Here is a 23,444-nt window from a genome sequence, read left to right as displayed (position 1 = left end):
ACTAGCTCTAAACAACATCTGAGCAGATGTTATAATGCTGTAAGGCAGGGGTTTTCGACCTTTTTTGGTTGGTGTACCCCTTCTGGCTGGTTGAGAAGCAGGGAGTGCCTTGTGGTAAAACCTTGCCAGCAAAACCGGAAGTGTCCCACTTCTCTGCGCCACTGCTGCATACCTTCTGGGGCCTTCCCAGGTACCCCCAGGGGTACATGTACCCCTGGTTGGCAACCCTTGCTGTAAGCTTTTTGGACCTGTATCCTGCTTTTATGGACATCAGACACTATCTGTCTCTAAGTATTTGTAGAGTTCTTTGAGCATGTGAAGTGGCAAGAATTATTACTTTTATAAAGCTCCTGCACTTTTCTTAGTAAATGTGTCAATATAAAACATTAAAATATCAAAAGTAGAACATGAATGATGTTTAAATATAATGGTTCACCAATAACAGTACTCAAAAAACCCTAGTATCATCATCCCAAGAAGCATCTGGATCATACCCAAGAAAGCATTATGTAGAATAAAAAGCATCTCTGAAGCTTCCATCTTTCTTGTTCAAATGGACACTATGGCTGGGTTGGATATTTAGAAGAAGCCAGAACAAGGAACATGCTATGAAATAGAAAGAGTACACACTTAAAACCAACACAAGGAAATACCTTTCACCTGGATACCCTACCATAGGAAGTTAAGTTCTGGTAAAGGGATAGATATTTTGTTGGTAACTAGAAGATCCAGAATTGTAATAGTAAATAATTAAAAAGGTGGCAGGGATATAAATCCGAATTCTTTCAGGGAGAGAAAGGAATAGGAAGAAGGAATAAACTGTTATCATTGGCATATTGCCCTTAACTATTTACTACAAGAGTTTTTTTTGTGCTTTCCTGTGATTCTAATAGGGGGGAAGAGTGGGGAGGAATACTGGCCTGCATGACCATTAGTCTTGTCCAGTCTGGCAAATCTTGTGCATTTTAATTTGGTGTGAACCACTGAGCCACAGCTGGGTCACCTGTCCAAATAAGCTAGAAAGGTAGAAAACTGAAAGGCCGGTATCCATGACATACTGGCAGTTTGTGACTCGTGGAGATCTGCCACATAGCCCAGTTGCTCTCTGATTAAGGGTCTATAAAGTGGCAGTCCTTGGTTAATTTCTAATATTTAAATCAGTATAGTTTATTGAAGGTCTCCTATGAATTATTTTACTTTTTTTTTAACTTAAAACCTCCAGTTCCCAAGTAAATGGGTTAATGTTTTTGTTAAATGTTATACATTGGAGATACTTGGTGGAACTAAATTACACAGAAGAAATGCCTGTAACCATAATTAAAGCCCGTCCTGCTCAAAATTATATATATATTTCTTATGCAAGGAATAAGTAATAAGTATTTTGTCTCTGATATTTCTCTTTTGATTGTTTGGATGTATGCTTTTTTATTTAAACCAGACTGTATCTTGGCAATCTAAAAAGAATGGCAGCGTTCAGGATAGAATTAGGACACTTTGCCCATCAAGCTCAAGCCATACCTCCCCAGTGTATAGATTTGAATTGATACATATTTTATTTTTGCATATTTCAATATAAGTTTCAGCAGAAACACTGCTAGGCAACAAAACAAAACAAAACCTCTTCATTTTTCCACTGCTCCAGGATACATAGGTAAGACTCTTTAAAAATGATTTTAATTTACCTCTCTTATACCCAGCTTGTTATATATCTGAACACAGAACAAGAATAATTTTATTTTTCCCATATTTCTCTGTGATAGGGAAGTATTTCCATTCCTGGTATAAAGCTAGGGAGCAGAGGGCATAGATAGAATAAACATCTTATTTTGTTCCTGTACATGTCAATGGGAAAACACACATTCAGTGTTATACTATAATGTTATTAAGTGATGTGCCAAAGGCCATATGACAGAAACTTTCATGTGTGTCTAAATTCCATTTTTTTAAAGAGTGACATAGGAGTTTAAGTCTTGCTGACTTACAATGAAAACTTTTACCTTTGCAGCACTCTGAATATTATTTTATTCCAGAACCATGCATTTAAATCAGATCTCCCAGATTTCAGTCCACTGTTTTTTTCCAGGCAAGAAGCTGCTGATGTTGACAAGTTAGAGAGAGCGGGGCGGGGGGAGATATAGTTCACAGAAAATTCCCATTAAGATGTTCTTACTTTTCAAAATGATTAGAACCCTTGCTATCCTGATTATGTCGCTAAAATAACCATTTGTAGCTTTCATAAGGCATTCGCTATTTGAACAGTGCTTTGAAAAAATAAATGATCAAAAATGCTAGAAAATGAAATCTGGTTATTCCCCACAGACACTAACTTTAGACGATAAGTGAAAAAAGAAGAAATTCCAGCTTGTGTGTGCTGGGCTGCTCAGTTTCTCTAGGTCACATTAGAAAGCTGCATCAAAGAAAGACTTTTTGAGTTCTTTTCTATTTTTGTAATTAGTTCCAGATAATTGTATAGTCCTAAAACATAGCCAAGTGGTGTGAAAGCCATAGAGCACGAGTTTCTCTAACGTGTTTGGTTTGACTTCCAAGGGACATTGGCCGGAAGCAGAGATGATTTAGTTTTTCCCTCTGATTACCTTCCCTCCACTGCAGTGACTGTGTTGCTGTTTTGTTTGTATGTTTGAAGAAGCAACAGTCCACAAATTATCTCCGGAATATATGAAAGACAAAATGCAAAATAGACTGTTGAAGCCCATATCTGGAATTGCAAGTATGACCTAATTACCTTTAGAGGACATCTGGAAGTTTCAGTGTATCACTAGATCTATTCTAAGTGCTTGATAGTTTTATTTTCCCCATTCCCTTCCCCACTCCCCAGCATTTATAAAACTAACAACAGTCTGTCTGTTATGGAAACATACTTGGGATAAGAGCTGCATTCCATCTGATGTTGCTTTAAGTGCAAGTGATGAAAAGCAGAACTCTGCCTGATCTTATTGTCTTTGTAAGCAGCTCACATCTGCAGTAGGATTGTATTTGTCTATTAACCTTGATTATAGTAGTATAGAAAATATAAAAATAAGTGTATTTATAAGAACAAAATATTTCCCATAGACTTTGCAACCAATATTGTAGTCTCATGGTAAGGTTTGGGGTTTTGTTACTGCATAATAGTCTGTTTCCATACAGCATACAAGCTAAATAAGGCATTGTTTTTCAAACTTCCTAAAATCACCAGACTTTTATATAATTTCTTCTGCCATGAAACATGTAGCTCTCACTTCGCAGGCCATGTGAGCTGATGTGGAGCTAGGCAAAACGGTCTCCCAGCCATGGAAGCCTGTTTCTTGCTAATACCAGCATCAAGGCCCATTTGATCTAATGCAAAATCCAACAATCATGCCTTCTGGGGGGAGGTGTGATTATGTTAGATCTAATCATGCCTTTACCTGTAGGTGTAGAGGGGGCCTCAGTTGCAATGTTGGGGATCCAAGGCAGTGGTTCTCACCCTTGTTTTCCCATGCCCGGCTGCCAGGAGTGGAGTGCAGCAGTAGCCTGGGGGCAGAAGCTCCCAGCACACAGCGTTGCTAATTTTTTTTGTGCGGTGCCACCAGCATTGCCCTCATGACCCTCATTTGGGTCATGACCCAGGGTTGTGAACAGCTGATCTAAGGTCTCAGTCTTTTAACTGGTCCTGCACAGGAACATGGATCCACCTGCATAAAGCTCACTGCAGGATTTGTTTAATTTAGACTATAATCCTCAAAACACTTTCTGTTTCCCTCACAATTATATGCTTATGATTAGCTTTGAAATGACACAACTCTCACTCTGCTGCAAGAGAGGCTTGAACAGAAAAATTGCAAAAACATTGGCCTGTCTTTAGATCAGTATTCTGACATAATGTCCCAAACCAATTTCCAGTTGCTTTCCAAGGACTGGCATACGTAGCTTTTGTATGCATTTAAAATGAACACAAAATGAAATGACCCCCTACCCCCGTGGTGTACGGGGTCTAAAGGACAGTGGGACAAGGTGGGACATTCAGGTCCCTTCGCACTTTTTGCATGTAGATTCCTGCAGCAGCTGAGAATAGCTGGGTGAGCCACGGCTCCAGCTCCTGGGGCGCTACAAAGGAAAACGGCCCTAGCTGGGCCGGGGAACAGAGCTGCCCCCGGGAGCCGGGCTCCGCCGCAGACTGGAGGGAAGCGCTGCGGTGCGGCCCGAGCTCCGCTCCTGCTCCTACTTCTGGGTGCTGCCGAGCCGGGCCGGACGCCACAGCGGGGGCTGCAGTGATTTCAAACGTGGCGCCTGGGGCCGGCTCTGCAATTCCGCGCTCTGCCTCCAAGTACCAGCTCGGGCCGCTGGAAGCGCGTCGTGTGTGACCTACTGCGGGGAGCTCCCCGTGTGCGGTGATGAGAACTCCCGGGCAGGGCCAGCACCAGAAGCCCCCTCGCGCGCGCGGTCTCCGCTCCCGGGTAGGTGAGACGCAGCAGCTCCGACCGGTAAATAGCAGCCACCGCCGGACGCTGGAGACTGCGCGTCCCAGCATACACCGCGCCCCAGAGGCGGGGCTACATGGAACGACATCCCAGCATGTAGCGGCCCCGACAGAGAGCTCCTGCTGGGGGCGGACCCGGAAGTGCTCATCGGAGCGCAGTGGAAGTCTGGGCCTTCCTTAGTAACGCGGAGAGCGCCCTTAGTAACATCCGCCTGCCATGCCGGTGTGGCTGCGGGACTACAGCTGGCGGCAAACGGACGCCGCAGTGTACGTGTCGCTGTCGCTGCGGGGGGTTCGCGTTGCTCCGGCCAACATCTTCTGCACCGACCAATACCTGAAGGTGGGGTGGCCTGAGTGGGCCCTGCCCTTCCGTCCCCTCGGCGGCCTCAGCGAGGTCTCCCGCCCCAGCGGGCCGCGTGCGGGAGGAGGCTGGACCCTGCCCCGCCCCCACCGCGAGCTTTCCCGGGCGGTGTCTCGCGGAGTCCGCAGCCCCCGAGGGCTGTAAGGGGAGTAGTGATTACTGGAGGGGGTCATGGGTAGATCTAGGATTTTGAAAAGGGGAGGGGGCAGATGGTGCCGTGCAGCATCATCACGTATAAAACAACACATCTTTTTCTCCAGGGAAAAAGCAACGAGAAGCTTTACTAATCTGCTAGGTATCTAGAGCTGTATTATTTTGTTTAAGAGGGAACCAAAAATGAATGCAGCTTAATTGGAACCTGCACTAATTGGCTAGAGGGTACATCGGGTTTGAAAAATGCAGTGAAGTAGGCAAAAGATATTAGTCTCATAGTCATTATAGTGAAATGCACATATTTTCGGATTCATAAAACAGAATCTAGCTTTCCCAAGCATTTTGATAGTGCATCCACCTCTTTACGGTAAATCATTTCCACACTGGAGTTGATGTTCACCTGATTAATGTTAATGTTATCACAACTGAGTTAAGGATTTTAGCTAGAACTGAAGTCAAAGGGCTCTGAAACAGAACTCATATCCCCAAGAATGGCTAACAGACTGCAGGAGAAAGGGTAATTTGATTAACAGAACATCAAGACCTTTAAAAAAAAGAGAGGGTCATGAGCACCTGAGATTAGTAGGAATTGGGTACACCAGGGGATTTCAACCTTTTTTAATAAGTGTACCACCAGTAGCTTACTTCTTTAAATAAGTACCCGCAGGGAGTAAGTGGTAGAGCAGTGGTAGCACGGCAGCAGTGCGGGATCTCTGCCTGGCCCTGTGTACCTGTTGGGACTTGCAGAGTACCCCCAGGTGTATGTATACCCCTGATTGACAACCCCTGGGGTACCCAATAATGCTCCATGAAGTCAATTGACTACCTCAGCACTGCCTAAAGAGAAATGTTGCTCCCTGTCTTGGGGGAAAGGTTTTACAGTTTAAGTAGAGCAACTGCATCCCACCCCCTATCTGCACCTGGAGGGGGAGTAATTTCTGACCCGCATCAGGTGATTGCAGCCAGGAAATGAAGAGAGCAAGATATATATTTTTCTTTTTATTATTGGCCTCAATCGTATACAGGTTTATTTTAGGATTCTAGGCAAAATTAGATTAGCCAGTAACTTGTAATTCATTTACCAAATTCTGTTCTCATTTGCAGCTGTGGTACCAAGGGCCAGATTCTGGTGCCTAACGCATTATGTCCTTGAAAATCCCCTTTTCTTTACTACAAAAGTAAACCGATTACAATATTGTCACATAATAGTGCAGTTTTTTATGACTAAAGTATGACTAGAGTAAATTGTGAAGCAGTGACATAAGCTATGCTTGTATAATAGTATACCTATAGTGTCATGGTAATACTACTAGTTTTTGGTGTTGATACCATGAGTATTTGCTGGCATATACTGATTTGAATTATCACTGCAGCAATAATTTATCCGTTATTACTCAGCATTTCCCACTGCACAATAAAAATATAACATGTTTTAAATGCTAATCTTTGATACTTTAATGAGTTGGATTAAGCTACTACAAACGATCTCTTTCAGAGAAAATTACATTCTTGTTAGTACATTATCTTTCATGAGCTATTGTGGTTTTCTTGGTATTTATGAGGAAACATTTGCTAAACATCTAAAATATTCAGTAGGGAGTTAGTTGTTTAATGAGTGTTTTAAGAAACTTTTACACACATATTTTATAAAAAAACAAATACATGCTTATATTTATTTTATAGGTAAATGTCCCTCCATTTTTATTTGAAGTCATTCTATATGCTCCCATTGATGATACCAGTAGTACAGCAAAGATTGAGAATGGATCAGTTTTCTTCACTTTATATAAAAAAGAAGCAGCCACCTGGGAAACCCTGCTTATGGAAAATAGTAAGTTCTCTGCTGTGAAATGTAGCCACTTATGTAACAGTGGTTGAGGGATTGCGGCATGGCAGTGGCAGATGTTGGGGTTTGTGCTGGTTGTGAGAGAGGGTCCTTGGGAGCCCATGAGGTGTGCAAACCCTATAACATGTGACCAGTGTGGCATGCAGCCCTTAGCCTCACTGAAGCTGGACAGCCTTGAGTTATGTAAAAAAATAAAATAAAATAAAAAGTACATTAAATCTTTTCTCCACAATAATTTATGTAAAATGATTTTATTAGTTGGCTGTATAATACTACTGTTGGAGCCAAATTGGTTATTTCCAGCGTTATGTAAATTCCCCAGAAAAAACCCAGAAACAAACAAAAAGACGACAGCAGAAGATATAGCTATCCAAGTAAGCACAGGCCAGAGTGACTTGTTCTTTTGCACTGTCTTTTGTTACAGCAGTAATTTTTGTAATAACATTTAATGGTTACAAAAGTAGAAGTAAATATCTATGCAAAAATGTGATAGGCTGGAGTTAAGGAGAAAGATCTGTGCCTGCCATGTTAAATACATAGGTAATACATCCAAAGAGTACATTATAGTTTTAAGTTTTGTCTTTTAAAAAACACCTGTACACAACCAGTCCTGTGTGCTCCTTTCACCAACCTCAACCCTGAATGAACCTGTTAACAGCACACAGCAGCAAAATTCAAATAACTTTCATGAGAAACAAATAGACCCAGACAACTAATTCTTGCCCTGTACCAACATGTCAAGAACAACCAGAAATCCATGCAATGTAGTTATAGCAAATATCTGGAATATTCCCTGCCATTGTGAGAAGACATTTTACTAGGTTAACTTAAAAAAAAAAAAAAAAAAAAAAAAAAAAAAAAAAAAGTGTGGCTCTTCATTGCCAGTTTAATGAAAATGCATCTGATTTCTATCGCATATTATCATCACTTCAGGCTTATTTATGGCTGTATAAAGCTCAAATAAATGGGTATATTTGAATAGAAAAGAATAAATAATGGACAGCCATTCTACACTGATCATTAGACATGCATGGATTTCAAAAATAAATGTTTGTTGAACAGCTCTGGTTTGTTTTGAATGTTAGAATTATTTCATATCCATATTCATATATGTTTGAAGCCCAGAAGCCTCCCTTATGTCGTTTATGTGGTAAAAAGTATGGGTAGCACCAGTGTAAAAATTAACATTTGATGTGTGCAATATGTGAAATGAAGAACTTAGATTTTTTTTTTTTTTTAGATTAGAAATCTTACTTCACTATTTTCTCTTACTTCACTATTTTCTGTTACTTTTGATTTGTTTCCTCTTTTGCATTTCTGATATCTTGGACAATTAAGTTCACTTTGTATTTTCTGTTTCACTTTGTCTGTCTTGTTCTGTATACTGTTCAGGTACCCAGCTCTGTAGAATATATTTAATAGGACTAAAAAAAACTAAACACTTCTACTGATCATAAGTCTTGTGCACCTTACCCCTAAAAACATAAATGTTATGCCTATGAAAAGCCAATGTTGCTTCTTTTAAAAGTAAGTTTGAGAGAAGGCTGCCTCTTGGGAACCTGCTGACTTAAATTTTACCAGCCTGACTCAGATCCATTGATGAGAAAAATCCTGTCTTCCTAAACACAGGAGATAACAGATAAATCTTAGTCCTAAATTACTACAAATGGTTTTCTTCCAGCTGACAAGGAAAAAATGCAGAAAATAAGAGAGAATGCTGTCCTAAAAGCCCAAGAGAAGGCAAAAGAGGAGATGGAAGCAAAAGCTGTTAAAAAGCAAGAACATAAAAAATATGCGTTGGAGGCCACAATGAAGGTAAATTTATTTGTGACTTTAGATACATATAAGAAAAATAATTGTCAACCAACCTCACAGTTGTTTGGTTAAATATGCTGCTTAAAATATCAAAACCACTAGAGTGTATTATTGGATGTGGAAGGGAGGAATTTCTCACTACAGTCCCCTTATCAAAAAAAGATCCAAGATCCTCACTAGTGAAGCAGCTATTAGAGCTGGTAAGAATTATGTGGCTGATATCACATCTGTTTCTTCTTATCCACCCAAATTACCGCCAGCTTATTTGCAGCTGAGTTGACTGTGGGCAGCCTTTAATACAAGCACAGAGTCAGGGTTCATCTCATTCCTTTGAGGTGTAGTGAGGTGCATCACTTCTTTCCTTGTATATTTGTTATACTGCCAGTCATGGGCAGACCCAGAATTTTGTAAAGGGGTGTGTGGGAGCAGTGACAGGCACTGCATGGATCCCTGGACCTTTGCTCCCAACCTTCTGACTTGGCAGCTGGGGCAGGCAGACCCCGCCACAGGAGAAGCAACTGGTGACTTTTTTTTGCTTGTTTTTGGCTTTTTATTTATTTATTTATTTATTTATTTATTTTTAAGTCCATCAGTCAAGTAAGAACCTTCCCTTCCCTACCTCTTCCCCTCCATGCACAGCAGCACATCCCCTCTCCGCCCTTGTCCATTGTTGTTGTTTTCCCTAGCTGCTATGAGGGGGAGGGAAGCTTCAGCACTGCTTCTGCCCTACTCCAGCCAGGCTTAAATCAGAAACAGCAGAAGCAGACAGGTTCCCTTCCCCATGAGTACCTGGGAAACTGAACAAGGAGGAAGAACTTGCCTGACACTGCTCGATCCCCAGCTGAATCAGGCTGCCTGCCTCTGTTTCCAGGGGAGCCAGGGACAGTGATGAATGGGGAAGAGGAAAGGAGGTGCTTCTGAGGTGAGTGGAAAAGGGGAATGAGTTTTACCTTATCTGGGGACCTAAAAAGCTAAAAAGCCCCTGGCAGCTGCTCATGTGGCATTGTCAACTGAAAGGAGATGCTTCTATGCCACTGAACCGTCTTTGGATCTGCTGCTGCTGCTAGCCATGGGTATTGTACCCAAGACGAAGTTGAAGTACAGATGTGATTGTCAGCATTTTGATGAGGAGATTCAGAGAAGAGGTTGGCAGCTGGAAGGGGTTTGGGACTGCAGTCATTTGACACAGAGCATGAAAAATCTAAAGCTACTTCTTTGTACTGATTAAGCAACATAGACTCCTGAAACATTTTATTCACATTTGTGTTGGAATGTCGTGCTGGCAGTTTTCAAATATCAGTTGTGTCACCTGCTAGTTGTTTACCTCCATTCCTGAACACTTCCATGTACAGAAAATGCTTATTTTATAAGCAAGATTTTTATTCACTCATTTTTCTTTTGTGTGTCACACTTGCTGACTACTTATGATAACTTGAGTCGGGTAACAGTTCAGTCAGGGATGATTCTGGCACGGACCAGGGGCTTGGACTAGATTGGTGATGCCCATTCTTTTTCCTCTGCAGGCCGGATGGGCAGTGCCAAGTCCAGCCATGGGCTGGATCTGGCACAGTGTTGGCAGACAGAACTCCTTCCAGTCTGTCGCCAAAGAATGGGCTGTGGTCATGGAAGCCAAAGCCTTCCCGATGACACCAGCTCCGCAGTCTTTGGCTCACTGCGTGGATCCTCCTCTTCCTCCCAGTCTCGGGCTATGGGCTGAGGAGGGTCGAGGAAAACACCACCTGAGTTCCCAGACCCCTAAGCCCCGCTCCCAAATCTCTGTAGCAGATCCCTCCACCTCTCTCCCCTGGGGAGGAGGCTCTTCTCAGCCAGGCTGGCTGACCTGCTCCACCGGGCTTTAAACTAAGCCTGCTGCGGGATGTGGGGACTACTGCCACTGCTGGCCCGCTGAGCGACCCTTGCAAAGCCAGCAGACCAAGGCACTTAAGGGAGCCCACCCCTGCCCCAGCCCTGGCACAATCTGTGGGCAAGGCAAGAGCCCCCAAGGGGACACTTGCCTGCCTGTACACTAATGCCAGGAGCCTGGGCAACAAGCAGGAGGAGCTCGACCTCCTGCTCAGTGCAAAGAATTATGACGTCATTGAGATAACAGAGACCTGGTGGGACTCCACCCATGACTGGACCACGGGTATAGAGGGCTATACCCTGTACAGGAGGGATCGTGTTGACAAAAGGGGCGAGGGTGTAGCTCTCTATGTGAAGGAAAGCTACATGTCCCTGCAAGCTGATGTTGGCGACCAGCATGGACAGCTAGAGACCCTCTGGGTAAAAATTTGTGGGGAATATGGCACAGGGGACACAATGGTGGGAGTCTACTACAGACCTCCCACTCAAAGTCCTGAGCTTGACCAGGAGTTCGCCTGGGAACTGACTGAGGCCGCTTGCTCCAGGGCCTTGGTTGTCATGGGTGACTTCAATTACCCGGACATCTCGTGGGAAGATCACTCAGCAAAATCCGAGTGATCGCAAAGCTTTCTCTCGTGCGTGGATGACCTCTACCTGACTCAAGAAGTCTATGGGCCAACGAGAGGCAAAGCGCTGCTTGACCTGGTACTGGCTACGGGGGACGACCTAATCGGCGACCTAGTGATCGATGGGAAGCTGGGTGACAGTGACCACGAGCTGATCACCTTCACCATCCGCCGTAAAGCTGGCAAGTCAGTCAGCAACACAGAAGTCCTTGACTTCAGAAAAGCCGACTTTGACAAGCTCAAGAGGCTTGTCGGTCAGGCCCTCAGGGACCATGACCCCAGGGAGATGGGAGTTCAAGAAGAGTGGTTGCTTCTCAAGGAAGCGATCCTCAATGCACAAGCTAAATCTATTCCAACATGGAGGAAAGGCAGCAAGAAGGCACAGCAGCCCTCCTGGCTCTCCAGGGACCTAGCAGACCTCCTGCGGCTAAAAAGGAAAGGCTACAAAGGATGGAGGACGGGATTCACCTCCAAGGAGGATTATTCTGCACTGGTCCGGTCCTGCAGGGAGCAAACCAGGAAAGCCAAGGCTGCAACTGAACTCCAACTAGCTTCAAGCATCAAGGACAACAAAAAGTCCTTTTTCAGATATGTGGGGAGCTGGAGGAAAAGCAAGGGCAATGTTGGACCCCTGCGAAACCAGATGGGGCAACTGACAACTGACGCCCAGGAAAAAGCCAACCTATTAAATAGGTACTTTGCGTCAGTCTTTCATCAGTCCCATGGGACGCCCATGCCTGCTATGGGACAGGGAGATCCAGGTGATGGGGATCCCCTACCCTCCATCAATGCTGACCTTGTGAAGGAACACCTTGAGAAGCTGGATACCTTCAAGTCAACCGGCCCTGACAATCTGCACCCCAGGGTACTCAAGGAGCTGGCGAGCATCATAGCCCAGCCCCTGGCACGGATCTTTGAAAACTCCTGGCGCTCTGGTGTAGTGCCCGAAGACTGGAAGAAGGCCAATGTGGTGCCGATCTTCAAGAAAGGGAAGAGAGTGGATCCGGCTAACTACAGGCCCATTAACCTGACTTCTATCCTGGGGAAGATGCTAGAAAAGTTTATTAAGGAGGCCGTCCTTGAGGGACTGGCCCAGGCTAACATCCTAAGGGATAGCCAGCACGGGTTTGTTGCGGGTAGGTCTTGTTTGACCAATCTCATTTCCTTCTATGACCAGGTGACCTATCACCTGGACAAGGGAGAAGAGATTGATGTCATATATCTTGACTTCAAAAAAGCTTTTGATCTGGTATCCCACGATCACCTCTTGGCCAAACTGGCCAGTTGTGGCCTTGGCTCCACCACGATCCACTGGCTGGGAAACTGGCTCCGTGGTCGGACCCAGAGGGTTGTAATTGATGGCAGTCACTCATCGTGGTGCCCTGTGACCAGTGGGGTCCCTCAAGGCTCTGTCCTTGGACCCATCCTGTTCTACATCTTCATTAATGATGTGGACATTGGAGTCAGGAGTGGACTGGCTAAGTTCGCCAATGACACCAAACTTTGGGGCAAAGCATCCACGCCAGAAGATAGGCAGGTGATCCAGGCTGACCTGGACAAGCTCAGCAAATGGGCAGACGAGAACCTGATGGTGTTTAACACCGAAAAATGCAAGGTTCTCCACCTTGGGAGGAAAAACCTGCAGCTTCCTTATAGGCTCGGCAGTGCTACGTTGGATAGCACTACAGAAGAAAGAGACTTGGGGGTCATCACTGACCACAAGATGAACATGAGCCTGCAATGCGATGCTGGGGCTAGTAAAGCGACCAAAACGCTGGCTTGCATCCATAGATGCTTCTCGAGCAAATCCCGGGACGTCATTCTCCCCTCGTACTCGGCCTTGGTGAGGCCGCAGCTGGAGTACTGCGTCCAGTTTTGGGCTCCACAATTCAAAAAGGATGTGGAGAAGCTTGAGAGAGTCCAGAGGAGAGCCACGCGCATGATCAGAGGTCAGGAAAACAGATCTTACGATGACAGGCTGAGAGCCATGGGACTCTTTAGCCTGGAAAAGCATGGGCTCAGGGATGATCTGATGGCCACCTATAAGTTTATCAGGGGTGACCACCAGGATCTGGGGGAACGTTTGTTCACCAGAGCGCCCCAAGGGATGACAAGGTCGAACAGTCACAAACTCCTGCAAGAACGTTTCAGGCTGGACATAAGGAAGAATTTCTTTACAAGGTCTGGAACAGTCCAAGGTCTGGAACAGAGCCCCCAAGGTCTGGAAGAGTCTGCCATCGGAGGTGGTTCAAGCACCTACATTGAACACCTTCAAGAGTAAATTGGATGCTTATCTTGCTGGGATCCCATGACCCCAGCTGACTTCCTGCCCTTTGGGCAGGGGGCTGGACTCGATCTCCCGAGGTCCCTTCCAGCCCTAATGTCTATGAAATCAGTCACGGGTGGGTGCACAGCTCAACCCTGATCCATCTGCTGGTGGGGGCGGGGAGCAGGCCGGTTCCCAATTGGATGAGTGGTGATGGGAGTGGGAGGAATGGGGCAGAGCAGAATTGTCCTGATCCAGATGTGCAAGGTGGAGATGTGGGAAGAGGAACCCAGACCCAATCTGGAAGCCTGTGGGACGGAGTGGGGGAGTGGACCTGATGTCCAGCTGGCAGATCCAGCCCTGATCCCACTTTGCTGCAATGGCCCAGGTTGGGTTGGACTTGGCTGCACAGAGCTTCCCCCACTCCACAGCTGCCAATTCTTCTGATCTGCAGGGATTCCTGTGGGTTGGATGTCATGATGCTAGATTTGGCCTGTGGGCCAAAAGTTGAGTACCGTGGGCTAGATGATGGTCTGAGGTGCCTTCCAATTCCGCTATTCTATGCGTTTTGTTGTTGAGATTACTCATGAAATATAAGAGAACTCTATGACGTTCCTTCTTCAAATTTAATTATTCAGAGGGATGCTAGATTTGGGTACCATTTAATTTGTACAGTAGCTTTTAAAAATACCTTAAGAATGATGTTTACATCTTTTAAAATTGCAGGAATGGCTTTGGTAGTGTGATAAGCGTGCTACCTGGGTAAGAAGGGCTTTTTTAAATTATAGGGAATAATTGACCCCAAAACTGTATTTTTTTTTTTAACGCTTTGTAAACTGGAATATAGCCAGGATAATGGGGCAAAACCCTTACTCACATGGATGATGATACACAATTCTTTGTAATCATAAGTGACCAGGGCCTAATCAAAAGGGTATAGCAGCTCTAGAAGCAAAGAATTCCTGAATATCTTGCTAGAGCCATGGTCTCTTATTGAAACAAAGAAGGAATTGGTGCAACTGTCAAAGAACAACCAGGTCCCATGATGCTTCCTTCTCAAATATGTCTGCTCTCTCATATGAGCAGCAGTGTTATGCTCAGAATACAGGCTTGGAAGCTAATGATGTCTCTTATTAGCTCTCTTCCTCTAATTTTCTCCAAGTATGATGTATGTTCATTCCTCTAATTCAAACAGCTAGAAGAAGCAGAGAGAAAAAGAATTGAAGAGCTGAAAGAAGAAGAGAGAAAAAAGGTTACTGAGGAGCTGGAGATTTGGAAAAATCAGAGAAATGAGAAACAGAGAGAAGAGAGAGTGCATCAAGAAAGGAAACAAACAGAAAAGAAAAACCAAAAAATAAATAAAACTATGACTCTGAGGGAAGGAAATTACAAGAATATAAGTTTACCTACAAAAGGTAATATTAGAGGAGTAATATTTTCTCTGTTTCCAGCCTAAATGTAATTCCTAAATGTTTTTAGGCATTTTTAGTGTGGTTTATCTTTGTTCCACACTGAACCAGTTATTCTTCTCTTTGACTACAGATGGTGTTTGTTTCTTGTTTACTTTCAGTTAATATCTTGAGCTTATATATGAGACATCTTAGCTGCCATTGAAATCTTTGAGTACTGTATGTATGACGAAGGGTAAATCTTGGTTCTCAGTTCTCCCTCTTTTCCTTTTTTGGAGCTTCCTTTCTCCATCAGCATAATGTGGTAAGAGTTTTTTACCAAGAGAAAGCGTTGGCATTATCCTCCATTATTCACTTTCAGAAAAGTGAACTAAAATAGATTGGATATTTAAAAATTGAATACATAATTTTATGCTTCTAGTTTTTACACCTAGAGCTCAGTTCAGTTTTTCTGGACCCCTTATATTTAAGCTATTACCACTTATGTCATTTTTTGTAGTCTTGGGTGTTACAGCGAGTGACACAATCAGTATTAGTTGCTTACAGCCAGTAAGTTAAGCTATGTGTATATTTGTAAATGTTCTTATCATGTTTCCAGAGAACTTCAGCATCAAACACAATATGCAAAAACAATGACATGCTTTTTCTGTAATATTGATTGTTGTTTCTCTCATTAACAGAGAAACAAAATTTCATGCTGAAGTACCTCAAAAAATTAAACTATATGCAGTTTAAAGTGTGCTTCAAAATGATTGGGTAACTCTGCAGATACCTTTTTAGTGTAATCATAATTTTCCAAAGTTTAAATCTTTTCCTGTATCTGATATCCACATTAAAGCTAAAATACATTAATAGAAAATGCAATATGTATAAGGGTTTTGTACCTTCTGGATTTACTTGTCTGCTAATGATATCATCAGACATCTTTAATAAAATCGCTGGATTAAATGTTTTTAGAACTACTTTCTCAAAAAAAACAGGTAGGCAAACAAAAGCCTGTAGGTATACATCTAACTTGTACTTCAAAATGTGATTAGAGAACAAGAAAGAAAACTTAACTTAACTTTACTTTTCTATATACCATTTCTGTTCTTGCAGTTACAGGAAATATATTTTCAGAGAAGTTGCAAGAGGAGTCTTTCCCTGCTCCTCGAGCTGCTGGTACTATTAAAATCAACTTTACACCTCGGGTCTTTCCTACAGCTCTCAGAGAATCCCGAGTAGCAGAAGAGGAGGAGGTATGGATGTTTTTCATTTTTGAGTTTTTTTTGTTGTGCTATTCTTTCATGATGAGTGACTGAAATCTGTGGAATTCAGTCCTTTATTGTCTTATTAAACTGAGTAAGGCTACCAAAATGTGAGTAACGACGTTGTTGGTGATGGAAGTTAAAATGGGAAAAATCTGGTGGTTCTTACTTCTCATTTAGATACTCCTTGGGGAATTATGCAATTATGCGGCCGCACAGTTATGCACGGTCATTCGTTTTACGCGTGCAACTGCATTACTTAATCAGGGCAGGCTCTGGGTTCACTTCTGTGGAGGCACCAAGTGTGGTGGTGTATGAGTGGACAGCTGGGAAGTGGGGAGGAAAGCTCCTGCCTGCAGGAGACTGGGGGGTAGGGTGTAATTTATTAGGGGGAGGTGTGGCCTGCCACATGCCACTGTTTTTCCCCCAGGGGCTATACTTGGTGGCAAAGAAAGGGCGTGGCTAGTCTGCTGGCATGCACCTTCAACCCAAACCAGGCTGGCTCAGTGCCAGCATGCAGGGCTCATGGCACTGTAGGTGGGAGCCGCATGCCATTGGGCCAGGCTGGTTGGCTCTGTGCCTCCATGTGGGGCTTCCAGCATTCCAGCGGGAAGCCATGTGTGGAGGCATGGAGCCAACCTGGCCCAATGATGCACACCTCCATGCCCCCACACATGGCTTCCCACTGGAGTGCTGGAAGCCTCACTTGGAGGCAGCAAGTCCTCTCAGCCCGATGATGCACGGCTCTTGTCTACAGTGCTGTGAGCCACATATGCTGGCATGGAGCCAGCCCAGTTTGGTTTGAAGGTGCAGGCCAGGCTAGGCCAGGTTGACTCTGTGTTGCCATATGTAGCCCCTGGGACTCGGCACATAATTTTGAATTTTTCTGCACATAATTCCTGGGGTGTATTTAGAAACAAAATATACAGGAAGACTTACAGCTTTTCTTTTCTTGAATCACTAACCATGCATGCCTACCAAATATGGGATAAACAAGTCATACTTGAAGGAATGAGTGAAAGGATTGAAAACAAAATAAGATGAAAACAAACATGAAAAGGTAATTCTTATAGAAACCATGCTCACATGTTGTACGCCTGTTATCATAGTGGCTGTATAAGCAAGCAGAAGCTCGAAGAGCAATGAACGATGATTTTTCTGAGCTTGATGACTTAAAAGAAGAGGAGAAAAACCCAGACTGGCTAAAGGATAAAGGAAAGTGAGTTAGAACTCATTTCAAGTGTATTTTAAATCAAATAGGAAACATAATTGCATGCTCTTTTTTAAAAGTTAGGTAATGAATCTGTTTGCTAGAGGAAGCTGAACCCTTCCAGCTTTCTCTCTAACTTTCCAAGTAAAATGTTTTCTGTTACTGCTTTTCTGCTTATTTTACAAGTAACCAATACAGCAAAGAGATGAATAAAATGACTTAAAGTAGATGGGTCTTTAATTCTGGAGACTTAAAGGCATATTTGAACTTCAAAAGCTGAAACTAGGCAGATGCAAAGTGGGCATAAGAAATTTAGATCGGGGCAGCAATTCCCAGCATGCGTGGCACGTAAAGGCATTTTGCTTGGCATGTGCGCCTCCAGGCAGATGGTGGGGAAGGGGCCAGAGCTGCACTGCTGCAACAAGTATAGGGCTCCTCAGAGCTTCTCCATCATCTGCCCTGGCGCACCAGCATCTTCCAAGTAGAGATCGCTGATGTGTTTGGCATTCTGTCCAAAAACGTTGCCAACCCCTGAACTGGATCCTATTCCAGGTATTAGGTATTTTTGTGATTTTTTTTTTTTTTTTTTTTTAATTTATTCCTGCCTGACCATGGCCCTGAAAAACTATTAAAGCAGAAGATGGATGGATCCTCTTCCTTCTCTTTGCTGCTTTATGGAATCTTTAGGGCTAGAAAGTCTTTCACAAAAGTAGATCCTACTTAGGAGCTTGTGTGGTATGCAACAGGATTGCAGTTGGAGACTCCGATGCTTAAGAAGTGGAGTGGGATCTAACTTAGTATTTTTTTTTTTTTTTTTACTGAGGGGAAATACTAATGCTAAAATAATATAGATGTCGTGGATTTCCCATTGGTTGTATTTTTAAAATTAAGATTAGAAAACTGTTCAAAAAAAGGTGTGGGCTTGTTCTAGGAGTTAGTGGGTAAAATCCTATGCTGTCTCATGCAGAAAGGTCAGATTAGGTTGATCATAATTCAAGAAAATTCTGGATTTAAGAATCTCTCATTGCATGTCTATGTAAATGTGCTCTATTTCTCTAGTTCCTTGGTGTGAGTTATTTTTATTTACTTTTTTCCAGATTGGCTGTTAGTGTGTTGTATTACCAGCATGAAATTACTGTAGAGTAGATTTCATCTCAGTTGCTTACTGTATATGCAAAAATGTCATAAATAATTAGTTTTTAATGGAAACCTTTAAAAACTTGTTTTAAAATGGTTAGTGCAAAATGTTTATATTAGGTAGCCATTTGTTTACAATTGTTTTAAAATGTGTGTGTGTGTATATTTATTTATTTATTTTTTTACTTTTTTACTTTTTGTTATGTTGTTTATAGTAAGATGTTTTCAACAGGAAACCATCTTGCAGCTGTAAATGCATATAACTTGGCAATTCGATTAAATAATAAGATTCCAGTACTGTATCTAAATCGTGCTGCTTGCCACCTTAAATTGAGAAACTTGCACAAGAGCATTGAAGATTCATCAAAGGTATAAATACTGTTAACAATCATGGCTTTCTGTAGGTATCCATTTTCTTATACATGGATAAGTTTTTATACCAGCATATAGCCAAGAATTTTTTAAAAATGGAAATATAAATAGTCATGGATATTGTACAAAGATGTTAAATTCATACCACCAACATGTTTGAAATCATGTTTTTGATATTTCAATCTTAGTGATTAGTTAAAACAAAACCGAATTTTAAAAGAGAAATGATTGCCTGATTTTGTTTCAAAATTTTGCATAATGTGATATAGTTGCATAAGAGAACTTGATAGGTAGTTAGATCAGTAACTATAATAAAAAAGGAACTTATTCCGGAGCATTTACATTTCTAAAAGATTATGTTTGCAAAGATTTGTAAAAGAATTGAAGGAATAGATGCCGCAAAAATGCAATATCTTTAAAAAAAAATGCTAGACGTTCTCAATATTTTAGCGACCACTATTTGTGCAAAGATGGAACATTTTTATAATACTATTATCTAATAGTGGCTTAACAAAACTTCTACTCTTTTTTCTTTTCATAATTTTTAAACTCCCCCCCCCCCCATAATATGTGAATATTTTGAAAAATATGTTCCCAAATCACTATCCTTTTGAATTATTTTCTATATCAGGCTGGAGACTTCTTTCTTAGTAACTGTAGTAGTACAGCACAAAAACTGGTCAGTATTTGGTCAGTAGTGGAAGTCATACTACAAACACTCATAATGTATTTGTTGGCTACAAAAAACATGAACACATTGTATGTCTGAGCTTTAGTCCAGATAAGGTTCAGAAACCATACTGTGGCACAATTTATCACTTGTAAAACTACACTTACATTTTTGTTCCTACAAAGGAATGGTGGTGTGCATATCTCAGTGTGATTTTATATTTATAACACATACTCATAAAATAAGCAATACCATTTAAGTGTATGATTCTTTCTAGATATGGGAAATAAGGCAATCAAAAAGTCTAATAATATATTATCTTAATTTTTTTTTATTTGTAAAGGCTCTAGACTTGCTGACACCACCTGTTTCGGACAACGCTAGTGCTAGAGTTAAAGCGTATGTGAGACGTGGAACAGCCTTTTGTCAATTGGAATTGTATGCTGAAGGTAAGAATTAAGGTCATGCTGCTTCAAAAGCTTATGCATATATTTAAAATTATTCCTCTGATTTGCTTCCTTGAGAACAATGGGGCCACTCTTAAATCTCTTATGAGAGCTATAGGATAAATCTCTTATCTAATATTTAAAGAATGTTTTTGTCTTTATTCTGTTCATGTACAGTGAATAGTATAACTGTTTACTCAGAATAATATTTTATCTCTAAAATATTTCTAGAGAGGTAAAAATACATTGTATGTCAATATTTGTCACAAAGACCTCTGCGGTATTCTAAAATTTTGCTTTTATTTTGAAATTATAAGGTTAATTTTCCCTGTATTATCTATGTGAAAATATCTGTATAAGTGCTTATCCATTGAGTTCTCTAATAATACCAGTCTTGTCTTACAACATACAAAGCAACATCAGAAATTACTTAAAATTGTATTGGTTTTTAAATTTTCAAAACTTGCCATTAAAATTGTATTATTTTTCTTTAATTCTGATAACGGCTTATCCCTTTGCATCTCTTTGGCTTTTCTCTTAGCACTTCATATCCAATTATGACCGTCTAAATTGCTTCCCATTTACACCTTTTTGTCATCATTTAAAAAAAAAATCCCATTCTTACTAATTTTAAACTGCTCTATTTATGGTTCTCAGTTTTCTTTTAATGTTCTCAACCACGTGTCATTTTTCAAACTATGCCTTTTATATTTTCCCTTTGTGCAAAACTCTGTTCTTCCAGAAATCTTTCCCATGTTGTCTGGATCAATAATTCCTGTATTCTTACATATCTGTCCTACTTGAGACCCTAATCTGTGATTAAATCTATAGGGTACAGTGCAGATACAAGATTCCATGTACATTGAAGTCTGAAGCTATATACCCTTCAGATGAAGGAACGTGTGTAATTGAACAGCATGCTAATGATTTATTAAGTCTTAATAATAATCTAAACTGTTTCTCTAGCTGCGTGTAACTTACAAACACACAAATAAATATTTATGTATAGTTGAAGTTAAAGGTAACGTTTTGTTTTGATCCATACCCCCTTCTGAAATTCAACCTTTACCTTGATGTGCATATATCTAAGATATAGTTTCTTTCAACTAGCTGGTAAAAACTATAAATTTTGTCACTTAGAGCATTAGTAATGTGCTTGCTCTATTACTGTTAGGTCTCCAGGATTATGAAGCTGCTCTCAAAATTGATCCTAAAAATGAGCTTGTAGCACAAGATGCTGAGAAGATTCGGCATATAATTCAAGGAACTCAACAATAAGATTCTTAATAAAGTCTGGAATCAGTATGATGGTTTGCTTATTAAGCAGGACTAAGGGAAAATGGTAATTCAAATTCTGCCTGAGCCAGCGAAGGCAGAAACTGCTTTGTTGCTGTATTTATCCCGATGATAAGATTGGGTAAAAAACAGGTACACTTCAAATTTAAATGCATGTTATCATTTATCTTATTTTTATATTTACTAAATTTATAGCAACTCAAGATAAATGATAACATGCATTTAATTTTTCTTACCTGTTTTCCAGTACTGTATTTGTTTCCCTTTATGAAATACTGGCTGACCTGAATAACAAAACATAGTTTTCTGTATTTAATTTTACACATATAGCTAACTAACTTGGGTATCTGTTGGGAAATTTCTAGCATGAGTAAAACAACTTCTGTAGTTACTCTTGGTTAGCATTGTTATCCATGTTTATAGGAATGTGCTAATATATATGGAGGCATTAACAAACTTATAAAATGAGAAACTATCCAGTGAAAAATATTTTGCATAGGACTGTAAATTTTTGTTTTCACATTGTATATAAATTTAAAAAAAATTAAAACATGCTATTAAAAAAATGTTTTCTGACTTGGGTGCTGTGAAGTTAAGCCACAAAATAAATTACCTGAATTTTTACAGCTGTCAAGCATTTGCATCTCCTACTAACATCAATAAGATTTTGTTTAGTGTTTTGCATCCCTGAAAATCAGGTCATCTGTTTGAGTGCATGAGTTCGGGCATCCCATTTAAAAAACCTTGCTCTGAGGTATTAATGTAGTCCTTATGAAATGCAATATTTTTTTTAATGTTAAGTAACATGCATCAAATGTCTCTAACCCATTTAAAAAGCTTGGTCACTTGTTAATTGACTTGACCAAAAATATCTGATATGGTTTTAATTTTAATGGAAATAATGTTATTTTAAATGGAAAAATAGCAAGTTGCTGTTTAAATATATCTGTATAGCTTGTAATTTTATTATAGTGTTAAATTCTGTGATGTTCTTTATGATGGACTATTTGAGGAAGCCCTAGACCCTGGCCCAAATTATTCCCTAATATAATGACTTGGGGGTCATCATTGACCACAAGATGAACATGAGCCTGCAATGCAATGCTGGGGCTAGTAAAGCGACCAAAACGCTGGTTTGCATCCATAGATGCTTCTTGAGCAAATCCCGGGACGTCATTCTCCCCTTATACTCGGCCTTGGTGAGGCCGCAGCTGGAGTACTGCGTCTAGGTTTGGGCTCCACAATTCAAAAAGGATGTGGAGAAGCTTGAGAGAGTCCAGAGGAGAGCCATGTGCATGATCAGAAGTCAGGAAACAGATCTTACGATGATAGGCTGAGAGCCATGGGACTCTTTAGCCTGGAAAAACGTAGGCTCAGGGGTGATCTGATGGCCACCTATAAGTTTATCAGGGGTGACCACCAGGATCTGGGGGAATGTTTGTTCACCAGAGCGCCCCAAGGGATGACGAGGTTGAACGGTCACAAACTCCTGCAAGACCGTTTCAGGCTGGACATAAGGAAGAATTTCTTTACTGTCCGAGCCCCCAAGGTCTGGAACAGTCTGCCAGCGGAGGTGGTTCAAGCACCTACATTGAACACCTTCAAGAGTAAATTGGATGCTTATCTTGCTGGGATCCTATGACCCCAGCTGACTTCCTGCCCTTTGGGCAGGGGGCTGGACTCGATGATCTCCCGAGGTCCCTTCCAGCCCCGATGTCTATGAAATAAATGCAGCTTTATACATTACTAAATTGAGGGTAAGTAGAAATGTATTGATTTTTTTTATTGGCAAGCATTCAGACAAGTTGCATTTTGTAAGTAAAAAACGGGGAACTGGCTAAGGAAAGAGGATTGGTGACAGGCTTTAAAGTTAACAGTTAAAAGTTGGTGTAGCAGAGCACTAGGGTGCTCGCTACTAGCAATAGTAATAAGGACAGCTGCCAATCAACAGGGCAGCACAGGTGAGGGTTGCCGGGGCAACTAATGTGGGTCAGCTGGCTAGAAGGGGGCAGGGCCTGGCCTTTATAAGCAACCAGGCTGAGGCCAGAGCCAGTTCCTTTCTGGCAGCCTGAAGTGCGGGAGCTCTGCAGAAGAGCCCAGCAGTGTAGAGACAAGCGGTGCAGCCTGAGCACCTAAGGGGATGCAGCATGGCGAGGGCAGAGAGAATCCTGGCAGAGATGCCTTTGCAAGAGGGCCAGTTTGGGCTTGGACCCTTATGTTATAGCCAGTAGGGCTATTTTGAGTTAGAGCCGGTTGGCTAGTAGTTTG

General features: G+C 41.7%; 1 protein-coding gene across 2 annotated transcripts; it reads left to right on the top strand.

Moving 5' to 3' along the window:
- The first annotated feature begins 1,598 nt into the window (after positions 1-1,598).
- Positions 1,599-21,800, top strand: DNAAF4 (dynein axonemal assembly factor 4). 2 transcript variants are annotated; one of them, XM_090029490.1, is made up of 9 exons: positions 1,599-4,799; positions 6,657-6,804; positions 8,501-8,634; positions 14,585-14,804; positions 15,897-16,036; positions 17,155-17,264; positions 18,608-18,761; positions 19,778-19,883; positions 20,712-21,020. In XM_090029490.1, exons 1-9 carry the CDS (start codon positions 4,677-4,679, stop codon positions 20,744-20,746), a joined length of 1,170 nt encoding a protein of 389 aa, XP_089885616.1. In that variant the 5' UTR covers positions 1,599-4,676; the 3' UTR covers positions 20,747-21,020. The 2 variants fall into 2 exon arrangements, with proteins under 2 accessions (XP_089885616.1, XP_089885615.1); XM_090029489.1 differs by lacking the exon at positions 20,712-21,020 and adding an exon at positions 21,055-21,800 and having other exon boundaries at positions 1,601-4,799.
- The last annotated feature ends 1,644 nt before the right edge of the window (positions 21,801-23,444 follow it).

This window comes from Crocodylus siamensis, chromosome 15 (assembly GCF_052110815.1).
Source record: "Crocodylus siamensis isolate JL-2025a chromosome 15, ASM5211081v1, whole genome shotgun sequence".
NCBI lineage: Eukaryota > Metazoa > Chordata > Crocodylia > Crocodylidae > Crocodylus > Crocodylus siamensis.
Note: the sequence above shows the minus strand (reverse complement) of the source record. Positions and strands in the feature narration are given on the sequence as shown.